The sequence below is a fragment of the Erpetoichthys calabaricus genome, chromosome 12 (assembly GCF_900747795.2).
Source record: "Erpetoichthys calabaricus chromosome 12, fErpCal1.3, whole genome shotgun sequence".
In the NCBI taxonomy this organism is placed as follows: domain Eukaryota; kingdom Metazoa; phylum Chordata; class Cladistia; order Polypteriformes; family Polypteridae; genus Erpetoichthys; species Erpetoichthys calabaricus.
Genome location: NC_041405.2, coordinates 128,997,655 through 129,012,259, shown reverse-complemented (window position 1 = coordinate 129,012,259; position 14,605 = coordinate 128,997,655). Strand labels below are relative to the sequence as shown.

The 14,605-nt window shown below is 37.8% G+C and overlaps 2 protein-coding genes across 2 annotated transcripts in view; one reads left to right on the top strand and one right to left on the bottom strand.

Moving 5' to 3' along the window:
* The window catches only part of LOC114663155 (zinc finger protein 845-like), a 52,312-nt gene extending 38,906 nt beyond the window's left edge, over window positions 1–13,406 (top strand). The window contains exons 6-7 of the mRNA XM_051935407.1: window positions 2,526–3,293; window positions 9,932–13,406. Of these exons, the coding sequence (XP_051791367.1) occupies window positions 2,526–3,293; window positions 9,932–10,971 (1,808 nt within the window). The 3' untranslated portion in view covers window positions 10,972–13,406. The remainder of the gene's footprint in view (window positions 1–2,525; window positions 3,294–9,931) is intronic.
* LOC114661546 (uncharacterized) overlaps window positions 1–14,605 on the bottom strand; it is a 245,107-nt gene that overhangs the window by 114,976 nt on the left and 115,526 nt on the right. The gene's annotated exons all lie outside the window — the stretch shown is intronic.

The following is a 14,605-nucleotide window of genomic DNA, read 5'->3' as shown; positions in this document are numbered from 1 at the left end:
ACACTGGGCTACCTTCATATGGCAGCTCAATTAAGACTTTTTATTTACTTATTTATTTATACCCCCATTAATATGTGACACTGACCCAATCTTTTTAGAGAGGCATGTACAAAACTCAAAAAAAACAAAATGCATGCAGTCAGAATTTTTCGGAGTTTTTTTTGAGTAGAGACCTGTGCTCAAACACCTGAGGCACTGCAGCTCATTGCCCTCACAAGGCTGTGCACCACCTACATTATACAGTGGTGTGAAAAACTATTTGCCCCCTTCCTGATTTCTTATTCTTTTGCATGTTTGTCACACAAAATGTTTCTGATCATCAAACACATTTAACCATTAGTCAAATGTAACACAAGTAAACACAAAATGCAGTTTTTAAATGATGGTTTTTATTATTTAGGGAGAAAAAAAATCCAAACCTACGTGGCCCTGTGTGAAAAAGTAATTGCCCCCTTGTTAAAAAATAACCTAACTGTGGTGTATCACACCTGAGTTCAATTTCCGTAGCCACCCCCAGGCCTGATTACTGCCACACCTGTTTCAATCAAGAAATCACTTAAATAGGAGCTGCCTGACACAGAGAAGTAGACCAAAAGCACCTCAAAAGCTAGACATCATGCCAAGATCCAAAGAAATTCAGGAATAAATGAGAACAGAAGTAATTGAGATCTATCAGTCTGGTAAAGGTTATAAAGCCATTTCTAAAGCTTTGGGACTCCAGCGAACCACAGTGAGAGCCATTATCCACAAATGGCAAAAACATGGAACAGTGGTGAACCTTCCCAGGAGTGGCCGGCCGACCAAAATTACCCCAAGAGCACAGAGACGACTCATCCGAGAGGTCACAAAAGACCCCAGGACAACGTCTAAAGAACTGCAGGCCTCACTTGCCTCAATTAAGGTCAGTGTTCACGACTCCACCATAAGAAAGAGACTGGGCAAAAACGGCCTGCATGGCAGATTTCCAAGACGCAAACCACTGTTAAGCAAAAAGAACATTAGGGCTCGTCTCAATTTTGCTAAGAAACATCTCAATGATTGCCAAGACTTTTGGGAAAATACCTTGTGGACTGATGAGTCAAAAGTTGAACTTTTTGGAAGGCAAATGTCCCGTTACATCTGGCGTAAAAGGAACACAGCATTTCAGAAAAAGAACATCATACCAACAGTAAAATATGGTGGTGGTAGTGTGATGGTCTGGGTTGTTTTGCTGCTTCAGGACCTGGAAGGCTTGCTGTGATAGATGGAACCATGAATTCTACTGTCTACCAAAAAATCCTGAAGGAGAATGTCCGGCCATCTGTTCGTCAACTCAAGCTGAAGCGATCTTGGGTGCTGCAACAGGACAATGACCCAAAACACACCAGCAAATCCACCTCTGAATGGCTGAAGAAAAACAAAATGAAGACTTTGGAGTGGCCTAGTCAAAGTCCTGACCTGAATCCAATTGAGATGCTATGGCATGACCTTAAAAAGGCGGTTCATGCTAGAAAACCCTCAAATAAAGCTGAATTACAACAATTTTGCAAAGATGAGTGGGCCAAAATTCCTCCAGAGTGCTGTAAAAGACTCATTGCAAGTTATCGCAAACGCTTGATGGCAGTTATTGCTGCTAAGGGTGGCCCAACCAGTTATTAGGTTCAGGGGGCAATTACTTTTTCACACAGATTTGGATTTTTTTTTCTCCCTAAATAATAAAAACCACCATTTACAAACTGCATTTTGTGTTTACTTGTGTTATATTTGACTAATGGTTAAATGTGTTTGATGATCTGAAACATTTTGTGTGACAAACATGCAAAAGAATAAGAAATCAGGAAGGGGGCAAATAGTTTTTCACACCACTGTATGCTCAGAGACTGATGTGCATGTCCTTTGCTTCTTTGAGTGTGCTTTGATTCTGAATGAAGAAAGGACAAAGTTGGGGGCATTTTTTAATGTTGAAAAAACCTGTATAGCCTCCCACTCAGTGGTGTGCAAATCAAAAACAAATTAGTTGATAATTAACTGTTAGACTGGAGTGGTCAAATAATTATATTTACCTTGCCACAGAAATAATTGCTGTTATGAATTGTGATAATAGTAACTACATACAGTACACCTATAACCCTATTTAATGACGCCTCCTTTTACACAAACGGCAGTAAGTGAAAAGTTACTTTAACTCCTTTAGCTCTTTGTTAAGCTTGAGAGGTCAATGAGCATTTTTACATTAACTACTGTTATTTCATCATCATTTTCCAAAATTCCAAATTACCTGTCAAGAGAAGGATTGTTAACATTGACTTAAAACTTAAATGCAGTGAAGTAAGAACGGCACCCATATGTTTGTACTTGTTAATGGTATTTTGCTTGAATTAACCAAATGTTAGTAATAAAATGGTTTGATTAACCAGTGAGTTCTGCACTACAGTAATTGGTTCTGCTTAATACAAAAGATTGAAGCTAACAAGTCAAATTACAGTCTGTTTTACTGAATTAATCATATTCTTCTTTCCCAACAGAGAGCTGCTTCCCTCCTCATTGAGAAGGGTCCCGCACAGCTATGGCCAAAATGGAAGAGAAGCCTTACTGCTCTACCCAACAGCTTCCAAAGCTCAAGTGTGAAAAGGGCACTGCAGAAGAGTCTTGTAGCTACAATAACAAGGGGATCCCAAAGCTCAAACATGAAAAAGGACTCTTGGAAGAGACGTGTAGCTACAAAAAGAAGGGGCTCTCAAAGTTTAAAAATGAAAAAACGTTCTTGGGGGAGACTTGTAGCCGCAAAGCTAAGAGTCCTACCCCAGAAAAATCGGTTCCTGATGAGGACCGCACAGAGCAAAGGGTTGTTCAGATCAAAGAAGAAAACTGCGAACAGAAACTCATGGAAAGTGAAGGGGAAGAAGAACCAGCATTCTCAACTGTAATAGTGGATGATGAGTGGAATCATGAGGGTGTCACTGTCAAAGAAGAAGAAGTAGAACAAGACTGTGAGCAGAGTCCAGCTAGTGTTAAACAGGATGACTGTGAGGTGGATTCCCTGCACATTAAAATTTGGGACCCAGAGGAGAATAGTTTGGATGAGTGGGTCCTTAATGAGGATTCTGCCTGTGAAGATACAGCTGCAGATGAAACGGAATCTAGACATTTAGATTCCATTCAGTGGAGGCGCTATATTTCTCAGTTTAATTCTTCACGTGTAAAGAAGTTTGCACCAAAACTGCTGCATTCGGAGCAAAAAAGGACTGAGGAGAACTCGTATGCTGACGTTTGGGAAGAAGAACCTTCATCTTCTCTCAATTGTCCAGGAACAAGTAAGTTGAATAAAGAGAGAGCATAGGCCTTGTTTTTTATAATTAAATTTAAAAATGTATTTGTTTCCCATTGTATCACCGTTTAAGAGGGGGTTTCAGAGGAGCGACTGCATCTCCTTGGTGTGCGTTCAGCCCCCTCTTCACAACGCAAGAGGCAGAGATGAGAAGTAGCTGGCACGTAGCACGCCCTGGGGGTGGGGGTGGGGGGATAACTCATTCACTACAGCTTTATTACTGGCAAATATCAAGAAATAAAAAATCAATTAAATGAAAATAACAATCTCTTTAAATTGTATATCCAGTTAACCAAACCCGGGGCTGGGAGCACGAAGCGAGCAGGAGGCAGGGCCTCCTAGAGTGTGTATATATAATATATATAAAATCCCTATGTGCGTCCAGGTGTCTGTGTATGGGTGTCTTCTGATGAAGTGCGCATGCGCGGGGCTTCTGGTGAAGTGCGCATGCGCGGGGCACGGTGCGATGCGTGATATTACTGTCAGAGAAAGTTAGAGGCATTTTACGGAAATACAAACCAGTATTACTGCGAGAGGAAATTAAAGGTAAACAATACAGTGACGCATATTACAGTCACATACAAGCCAGTATTATTGTCAAAGGCATATTACCGATGCGCACGCCTGTATTACCACCAGAGAAAATGAAAGGTATATTACGGACGTACAAGCCAGCGGACGTATAAGACGGTATCCTTCAATAAGGGCGCGCACAATTGAGGTTGCCCTTTTGAAGCTCACCTTTTTGTGAGCGCCCTTATTGAATAGAGCCATATAAGACAGTATTACTGTTACAGAAAATTAAAGACACACAATACACGGCGGCAGCCCACGAAGAACGGTCAGCTCAGCAAGTAAACATCAACAAAAGAAAGGCTGAAAGAAAGAAAAATACGACCAACAAAAAGAATGAGGTCAAAGTCCCTTGCCATTTAATATAGACTGTTCCTACTAATGTTTATGCACTACTGTTCTAGCGCCCGTTATTGTAACGGGCTAAATGACTAGAATATATATATCTCCTAAGTGAAAGATTTTAGTTGCAACACTCCCGATTTAAGGAAAAGAAATTGTGAGCAGTCTACAAATTGGACATGACACCTCTCAGTAGAGATTTACAAGTTTTGTCCGGTGTGGACATGCAGCCACTGCTCTTGAGCTTTATAAGCCAAGTGATAGGTTTCATTCTAGAAATTCCTATTCAGTTATGAAATTCCATTAATAAGGGGGTGTGACGTGGTGAGCTCCAATGTGAAGCTGACAGCTAAGTTTGAAATCCTATGCTAACTGGTATATTAGCAAAGAGATCCATAAAGGCATTCATTGCTACTGATGTAGAAGGAATGTGTTGCATGGCTCAGGCTTCTTATTTGTTAGCTCAGCTCTTGGTCTAAATCAGGACTGTAAAACTCCATTTTTTTGAAGGCCAAAAATAACTCTGTACCCAATATTGGCTTGAATTGGTAGAGGATTTAGAGGTTATGGGGGTGTATGCATAGACTTAATTAGGGCCCTATTACTTTACCAAAAAATAGAAAGGATTTTAGCAGGCTTGAAAAAAGCACACTATAACATAACAGTGTCACCTTAGATTTCAATTTCAGTGGATGAGTTGTGACTGCAGGGCTTTTGTTCCGACCAAGTTCTGTTTTTTAATTGAACTGTTAGCCTAATAAAGCAAGCCATTATTTCCCAGTTTTTATGATTTTGTTGTCAATGTAGAAATAATTAAACTAAGTTTCTTAATTTTTTATTTTATGAAAATGTGCTAGTCATTTATGTATGTTACATGTTTTTAACTTCATTTTTACATTTTTCTTAAGTACTTACTAATGAGCCTGTTGGTGGGGTTGACACTGAAGTAGCTGCAACCTTTCAGAATTCAGTGTTTTGAAATTGGTGGAAACAAAAACTTGCAAACGCATGGAGTCACCAGGAGTGAGTCTGAGAACTACTGCAAAGAAATGTACTCTCATTTAACAGTTAATTGACTGCAATTCCAGTCCTGCAACCAGCAAAAAAAGGGTCAGAATTACAAACATCTGTACAGTTTATATCTGTAAAATACATGTTGTAAACACCTAAAATTCTATCATCGTTACAGTATTTCCGTTGGATTAAACTTAACCAATAAAAGACTGGTATTTGTCTAAGCCGAGTACACTGTACTAGTAGGCATTAGTTTTAATTAAATATAGTATATTAATAAACAATTTATAAAAGTAGCCTTTTATTCATAGACCCATTTATCAAATTTTTGGAAAGTATTTAGTGTTGGATTTTTTTTTTTTACTTTTAGAATATGAGAAAAAAATCTAGCTTGATTAAGACTTTTAAGATAATACATGGACCTGCGTTTGTATATATAAAATGTTATTTTTACAATAGTCCATGTTTTAGGTCAGCAGTTGTCAGTCTATGGAAATATAACAGTCATTTTGTAACCCGCCTAGTCCAGAACAGGGTCGTGGGGCTCTTCCGGAAATGCAACACTTATTCATAAAACACTGCCTAAAGATAAGTTTTTGTGCAGTTATTTGTTTTTAATCATTTTTAACCATTATTTGTACTACTGTTTTTACTGTTTAGATCACCGATTTCATGTTACTTGATTGTCAATTACAATTATTTTTCTTTATCCCTTTAAAAGTCTTTTTTACACTAATCTGCATAACCAGACAAACAGAAGTTTTATGTCTTGTATTAAAGTTTATTTTTATAATTAAACTGTAGGCCACAGGTGTTAACTGTTCATTTTTTATTAACTAAATGAAATTCTGTAGGCTTATTTTTCAGTGATCATAATATACCAAAATAAATATAATTTCCTTAAAATAAATACTTTAATTAATAAATAAAACTAATAAATGTAAAAAAATATTTATCCATAATATATATTCTCACTCCCATTTACTTCATATTGGCAATTTAATGCTGCTTAAAAGTAAATATGCATGCACTTATATGTTTTAATCATTTTAAATCATTAATTGCACTACAGCTTTTTGCTGTTAAAAAATACATTTACTATATTTTTTTTTCTTCAGTGTATCAACTAGATTTGTAATTCATGAGATGTAACTATAAAATAGAGATTACTATTTTAATTACGTAGTACTTGTTTCTTACCAAAACGTATGCTGTATGACACACAGAAACAAAAAATAAACACCATACAAATCTGTAAAAACAAAAAAAATACAAAAAAACAAAAACAAAGCCTATTGTTTATCCATCCATCCATTATCCAACCCGCTATATCCTAACTACAGGGTAACGGGGGTCTGCTGGAGCCAATCCCAGGCAACACAGGGTGCAGGGCAGGAAACAAACCCCAGGCAGGGCGCCAGCCCACCGCAGGGCACACACATACACCCACACCTAAACACCAAGCACAAACTAGGGACCATTTCGGATCGCTAATGCACCTAACCTGCATGTCTTTGGGCTGTGGGAGGAAACCGGAGCACCCAGAGAAAACCCACATAGACAGATCTCCTAACTGCAAGGCAGTAGCGCTACCCACTGCGCCACCGTGCCGCCTATTGTTTACTGAACAGCAATTTCAAATTCATCTGTTATCTTTTTCCAGTTAAAATTGCTGCTGCCTTTTAAACAAGCTTGTTGTCCAAACTCAAGTGGTGTCTGATTTAATTTATAGGACAAAATAAAAAAGTCTGAATTTCTTAAAGTAGCTTTTTTTGCCGTTTTTCTAGTTGCACAGGATGACTTTTTACTCGCTGCTCTTTGTTTACACTTCAGAAATTTTGCTCTGTCTCAACTACTGTAACACCTTGTGTAAAGGAGCACTACAAATAAATTACCCTAAAGCTTAGAAAATCAGGGTGATTGAAAATATCGGTTTTTGTGATCAGCCTTTTTACTGTTCACCGATTTTTTGTTTGTGTGTTGGGTTTTTTAAAAAATTTTTTACATTTTTTTTGTGAAAATCAGCCGATTTCGATTGGAGCTTCCCTACACATTAATATTACTTATGCAGTGCTTGTTTCTTACCAAACTTATATATATTATATGATACAAGGGGGACTCCGCCCCCTGCTCGCTTCGCTCGCCTACCCCCGGCGTTGGGTATCCTGAAATACATTAGTCGAGCTCGTTCGTCTTGGAGCCGTGCCCGCTCTGCGTTCGGCATTTCAGACGCGCGTTGTAGGCGCCTGCGTTCATTGATTTTATCCAGCCGGGCTCATGTTTGTATATCCGTTAGTTGAGCTCGTTCGTTTTGAACCCGTGCCTGCTTTGCTTCCGCAGTTTCAGACACGCGTTGTAGCCGCCTTCGTTCATTGATCTTATCTAGGTGGGCTCGTGTTTGTATCATTGAGCTGTATTGTGTTTGAATTCGGTGTAAAGCGTTCAGCGGTTTGTACAATCCCAAGCAGCACATTACTCCTAACTTCACCCCGCAGTAGTGCCACTCACAGTATGGCGGTGACGCCTGCGCCCTTCGTACTATCTTTGTGGACCTGTGGGGCTGCCGTAGCCTCTTCCGTTTGAATCCGAGCTGCAGTGCAGAATCCTCTTTTTGACGTGGCTGTGTTGGTAGTCGTTAGCTATGGGCGCCTTGTTGCTTCATTTCTCATTTACGTCAGTTGAGCTGTTGCGTTTTTGGGCCGTGAGTCCTTCATTCGCGGTGGATACGACTTCGATTGCGGTTTATGAGACGTGCACTGTACGTGCATGCGCAGTACGTCTCATGGTCCCATCACCGTGTACCTGCGTCCATGCCATCCGGTTTAGTTAGTAAACCTGCGTCCATGCCATCCGGTTTACCATTCTCGGTTAGTAATATGGATACAAAATTAATAAACACAGTACAAACCCCTTTTATTTGTTTTGCACAAAACTCTTGGCTAGGCTATCAAAGCATTCAATCACTAGAATTGCTGCCACTTTTACATGTTGGTGAGTTTTATAGTGACAGTAGTTTTTGAGTCTTTTACTGTAATTGTGCTGCACAGTTATTGGCAAGATGCATTTGATACCTGTAATGGGCTCTCTTGCATTTTTATCTCATCACAACTACAAGTAACAGACACAGCTTTTGTTTCAGTATGTGCTTTGGACCCATATGTGCGGTTATTTTTGTCACTTCTTGTTTCATTTTTCATTTTCTGATGTGTACAGAGAGAGAGAGATCATGCGCTGATAGCGCGTTGTCACACCCACCACACAACAAACCACCTGGATTAGGGCCCGATAGCAGTGGGTGACACCTCAGCACCACACTGGAACACCACTGCTACCAACACTCAAGTTTTCCCTGAAAGTTGGAGAAACTGCTTGGAGGGCTGGATGCAGATTACTTCCAATGGAGTAGAGTCACATCTGGCGTTTTTTTTTTTCCCGATTTTCCGATTACCAGCGCAAATCCCTAGCCTCAGAGCCGCCACTCTGCATACAGACGTTTCCTATTTCACATTCAATTGGCAGAACAAACACTCAAGCTGACAGAACAATAATTTTATAATTTTTTAATTGTAACTTTGTAAGTATGTGTGAGTCTGAAAGCCTGCAATCTTTTTCATTTTTATTATCACAACCAGTACAGACCTCACAGTACCAAAGGAAAGTGGTCAGCCCTGAAAGTAAGCAGAGCAGCATTTGTCTGTCTAATCTATTTTCTTGAGATTGTGACATCTTTGTCATCGTGTTAAAACATTAACAATTTTATATTTTCATTTTTTTTTCAGGTGGATCATTAGCTGTTTCCTTTCTAACGGTTTAGCAGTTAGTGTAAATATAATCTGAGTAAAATATAAATGGATACCATCAATATATGAAATTGCTGTTGAGAAAAACAACCCCTCATTGTGGGCCGTATTTAACGTATTTTGAATATGAGTGACATGGGTCCTTAGGCATTGAGTTTTACCTAAGGCATTGGTCTACATAAGACTGAAGGGTCATTATTAATCTGATCAGACATTATAAAGAACTTTCTAGTATGGACTGGTAAATATATCATTTTTTTGGATGTGTTTTTAGATATTTACTTGCCATTTCCTAAGAAAGTGATTAGTATCACTAACCAGCACGGGCATACTTAGATAGCCTTACAAGTATAATTCTAAATAATTTCACTGAGACTTGGAACTGTACCCATTGAAATACCGAATAAAAAATAAATTTGGTATTTTTAAAATGTACTTCTTGTAATACCAGTCATTTATATAAATAAAAATATATTTCCTCTTTAAATATGTCTTAATATCATAAGAGGATACTTTTAATTTAAGAAAAATGCACATGCCAGAACAAGCCTAGTATCAAATGTAATTTATTTTTCTTCAGTTGAATATACTTTTACTGCTAACCATAATTATGAAGTTCAGAGAATGTGCTTGACTGGACTTGGATCAGCCTGTCGACCGTTAAACACAGCTGTATCTTAACAGAAAAGAGCTGGCAATCATGAAGGTGGATGAAAGGTTTAGATGATCGAGGGGCTGCATGATTTTTTTTTTTCCATTATTTGTTGTCATTTGAGATTTGCGTGAAGGACAGAGGACATCTCCGTATTAAAGTGGCGGCTAGTATGAAATGTGCAGTGTATGAACTCTAGCTTGTATACTAAACTTTTTCATATTCTTTCTTTTCTTTAAACAGATTCACAAGACAATGACGAATCCTGTTTTTCTTCATTTTCCTCATCTCCTCAATTTAAAATCCGACAATATGGCAACAAAGTTGAAGATGGAAATTTTAGAAGATCAGCTTCTTTACAAAATAATTCTGTACCTTCAGGGAAGCTTTTAGGTATAGATGCAACTAAACAACAATGCATCCAAAATTCAGTAGCTCTGCAACTGTTCCAGATGTGTGGTAAAAAGTTTAATCAAAGATCTCAAGGTGGTAATCAGAAAAAACAGCTTGGGGAGAAACCCTATGTTTGCTCTGAATGTGGCAAGATTTTTACACACAAAAGCCATTTTCAAACACACAAGAGAATTCACACTGGAGAGAAGCCATATTGGTGTACTGAATGTGGAGAACGATTCACTCAGAAAAGCCATCTTCAGAGACATACAAGAATCCATACTGGTGAAAGACCTTACGGATGTACAGAATGTGGCAAATGTTTTATGAGAAAAAGTGACCTTCAGATGCATGAAAGAATTCACACAGGAGAAAAACCATATTGTTGTTCAGCATGTGACAAAAGATTCACTCGAAAAAGTCATCTTCAAATTCACGAACGTGTGCACACCGGTGAAAAACCATTTTGTTGTCTTGTATGTGGCAGGAGATTTACTGAGAAAAGTAGTCTTCAAAAACATCACCGAATTCATACGGGAGAAAAACCTTATGTTTGTACTGATTGTGGCAAGAGATTCACAATGAGATGTACTCTTCGCTCACACCGGAGAATTCATACAGGGGAGAAACCATATTGCTGCAAAGAATGTGGCAGAAGATTTACAGAAAGAAGTAGTCTTCTGAAACATGAGAAAATTCATGCCAGAGAGAAGCCACAGCGCTGTACTGAATGTGGCGAAAGCTTCACAACTGAAAATAGTCTTGAGAAGCACAAAAAAATGCACAGTGTGGAAATGGCCTTTCTGATTGATAGCGCCCAGCCTGATAAAGAAGAGGATTGTGAAGTACCAAAAGATGAAATTAACTTGGGAGGTATTTCTCAACCCTAATTCTAACATGTCCTCATATGAGCTCACTGAATATCACATAGAAGTCTGCCTAGATTATAGTGATATTTGTGCAGATAATCCTGATGCACAAATGAAGAGATGCATTTTGGTAGGTAAACTATGCTAAATGTGTGCCGAACTGTAAGAGGCAGTTATGTATAAGCATAGATATTTAGGTGGTTACTTGAAAAGATAAACAAGAAAATGAAATTCCAGGTTTTTATTTTTTGAAATGATTTTCATCACTGCACTTTTACCTGTTCACCTTTATCTCTGCCATCTCTGCTCTAACTACATGCAGATTCTGTGAGCGTTTTTTGTTTTTTTTTTCCTCTGCTTGTGTGTTTTAGCTGATTATGATGTTCCCTCAACAAGTTATGCTTTGATATTGGCCATTTTAAAATGTCCGGATACAGTTTCCAATCAGGTAGAGAAGAAGTGTCCCGCAATTCATTTCACTTTCACTTACTTAACTATGCCCAGTCTCCATTAACGAAGAGAATCGTACTAGTTCTTGATATGAAAAATAAGGAGCATGTTTTTAAAAGATTTGTCTTGTAGGAGTTCTGGATTATGAGCAGATATCCATTTGGCCATGGCTGTCCTTGGTCATCTGCTTGCATCAGATGCTAACACCAGAAAAGTTGCTAAACCCGCTCGACTCTCAAAAGATTTGTAAAATGATAAGGTGCCCTGCTGTGCTATTTGTTAAGTATGGCCCTTGCTATGTGTTCTGATTACTGCAGCTATCGAACAAATTGCAGCCAGTAACTGGAGATTTCACAGAAATTCACATATCACTTAGCTTCGGTGTTGTTGTTTATACAGCTTTTTTCCATCTCATTATTGCATCCTGCACTGTAGCTTGCATACCCGTTACTTACTCAAATAAGTTATCACCATATTTGGAATTTTATCCCCTGCAATAAAATTTTGTTTATTTCTTACACAGGATTTTTATTTATATTAAACTGTTAAGAGACAACCAAGTAAAATGGCTATTCTCTAGTAATCATTCTGCCTTACTGTTTATAGCATTATTAGCTTTTGTTATTAAGGCATAGAAGTAGCTAATAAAAAGATTTAAAAAATAGTTATGTTATTAGCAAAAAATGCCATCAATAATTGTGTTAATATATCTGACCTCCTTTGAGCTCTGCAATGAAGTTATTATTGCCAGATTTTACAGGTATTAACTGGGAAAATGTAGGAAAGATGTCGCTGCTTGACCTGAGACTGAGGGTTCACCGCTGCATTCGCACAAGACACTGCTAAGTTCTCGACGAAGTGTAAGGAAAAATTGTGATAAACTGGACGGGGACTTCCCTTACACACTGGAAATCTTGTTGTTACATTTATTTTGTGGAGTTTGTATACAGGTGACAGTGGACATGGTTAAACCTGTAAATATGTTTGAATTTTTATTTTAATGTCATATTTTGCAGTGAGTAATTTCCAATAGTTTTATTTTTTTGTTTCCTCCCCATGTTAAAACACTTATTCATACTCTGCCTGATATCTGACATAGAGTTGAGTTTTAAAAATAATGGATTCCCTGGCATCTTACTCCAATGCACACACTTGGACAATGGGGTGACTGGCTGCTGAACCCACCGTTGAGTCAGCTGGCATCCACCCAGCATCCCGAGTGCCTTCTGGCCTTAACTTTGTCTACAAGGAAATCCCAGCACTCTGAAATCTTCAGTATCTGCAGAGTTTGTTGGCAAACATGCTCTTACTCAGTGCTGCATCTGTACTTTTCTGGAGAGTTCTATGTGTTGATTAATGTATTTTTGCATTGATGGATATCTTGTAACATTTTTTTCCCCTCTAAGATGTTGGATAGTTGTTTGCCTATTTCATTTTGACTATTTATATTTCTAATGTAAAGCAGCTATGTTCTGGGTTAAAATACAGGTAGAGATCTGTACCCCGACATTCTCAAACCCACTTAATCCAGTCTGGGATAGCAGTAGGGCCAATGCAGAATAACCAGTTAGCCGAATATTCACAGATATAGAGTGTGGGAGGAAAACCAGAACATCTGAAAGAGGTAAATCATTTGGTCATATTTAAAAGCAAGAATGAAATCATAATTTAAGAAAATTGCATATTAAAAACCAACTTAAGCAATGTTTATTTAACAATTCTAATAGCATTTTATAGATTATGTATGGGGCAAATTTTCTTAAATTAGAATAAAATCATCCAATTTAATGGAATTCCAGAATATGTTATTACTGGGAACATGTGTATTATGTTGGCTGTTCAGACCCTTTGTTTGGGGTCATGCAATGAAATTGCTGGCCCACTATTACATCTTTAGTGCTTTCTCCTTTTTTATTCTTATGCTACCTTTTAAATCATTACTGTGTCAAAATGGAAAAACAAATATCTGAAATCTGTCAGAAAAATAAAATTTGTAGTATACTGCCCACTGTATTTGTATTATTTTGATATGTTAAAAGTGTTGTCCTATGCTTGTGGTTTGGAGGCCCAGTGTACTTTCCAGTGCATGCTGGTACAATCACGTGTTTCTATTAAACTAGTCATTCCCAAGGTCTTATTTCTACAAGTTTCACAATAAGTGCATCATTCTGACTTTTAATTGGTTTAATTCTTTAGTGATCTTTTTTGTCATTTTATAAGACATTCTTAAATACTTATAAGTACATCATTCTTAAGACTCTATTTAATTTTCTTTTGCCATTTTTTAAATCACCCTTTTTTATAGAGTTTACTTCCTTAATTTTATCCAAGTACGGACAGTTCTGAATGTTAAAGAATAGAAATTACTTCAGTGCCATAATCACTTGTCTGCTAATTTGTAACAAACATTTGTTAATGAAAAGACAAGTAAAATGGCAGTAATTGCTTTCATTTAGTGTTTGCTACTGTGTCTGTACTGCTCATTGTGCAGCAAACTCTACAGAAAAAAGGTAAATGGCATTGAAAGACATGGCAAAGAATACAAATGTTGAATTTCTTAGAAATACTTATAGGCTAGATATTTAAACCATGAGATCAATTAAAAGTAACAATGATGCACAGATTGTGAGTCTGGTTGGGATTAAAACCTGCAGCAATGGTGGTCCCCCAAAACTGAGCTTGAAAACCACTGTAGTATAGATTGAACATCCATAATCTGAAAATTTTAAATCCAAAATCTATAACTGAAACCACTGTTTTTCGGTTACAAAGGTGTAGGAGTCAATGTAAGGCTGAAGGAACTGGTAGCTTTGTTTATGAAAATATGCATTAGAGGTGAACGATGTGTCACACCCTGTCAGAAGCAGGTGATAAGGACTGACCCCGAAGAGCTACAGGAGAGACAGATTACAGTAAATGAAGGCCCTGAATCAGTAAATTTGCCTAATGACACTAGCAGAAGCACCGACAAGGCTGGACAGCATCCACCTTCTGCCTGCACATCTAATCAAATAACTAAAGTGAATTAACATCACTACTTGGAAATGCAAATATGCCATGCCAGAATATAGCTGCAGGGTTTTAACAAATCGTATATCCATAGACCACAATGCTTATCTAAACTCTGTTTGCTGTTTTTATGCCATGTAGTGATGCAGTAGTCAAAATGACAGAAAGATATCATAACAGCATGGAGCCAAGTAGC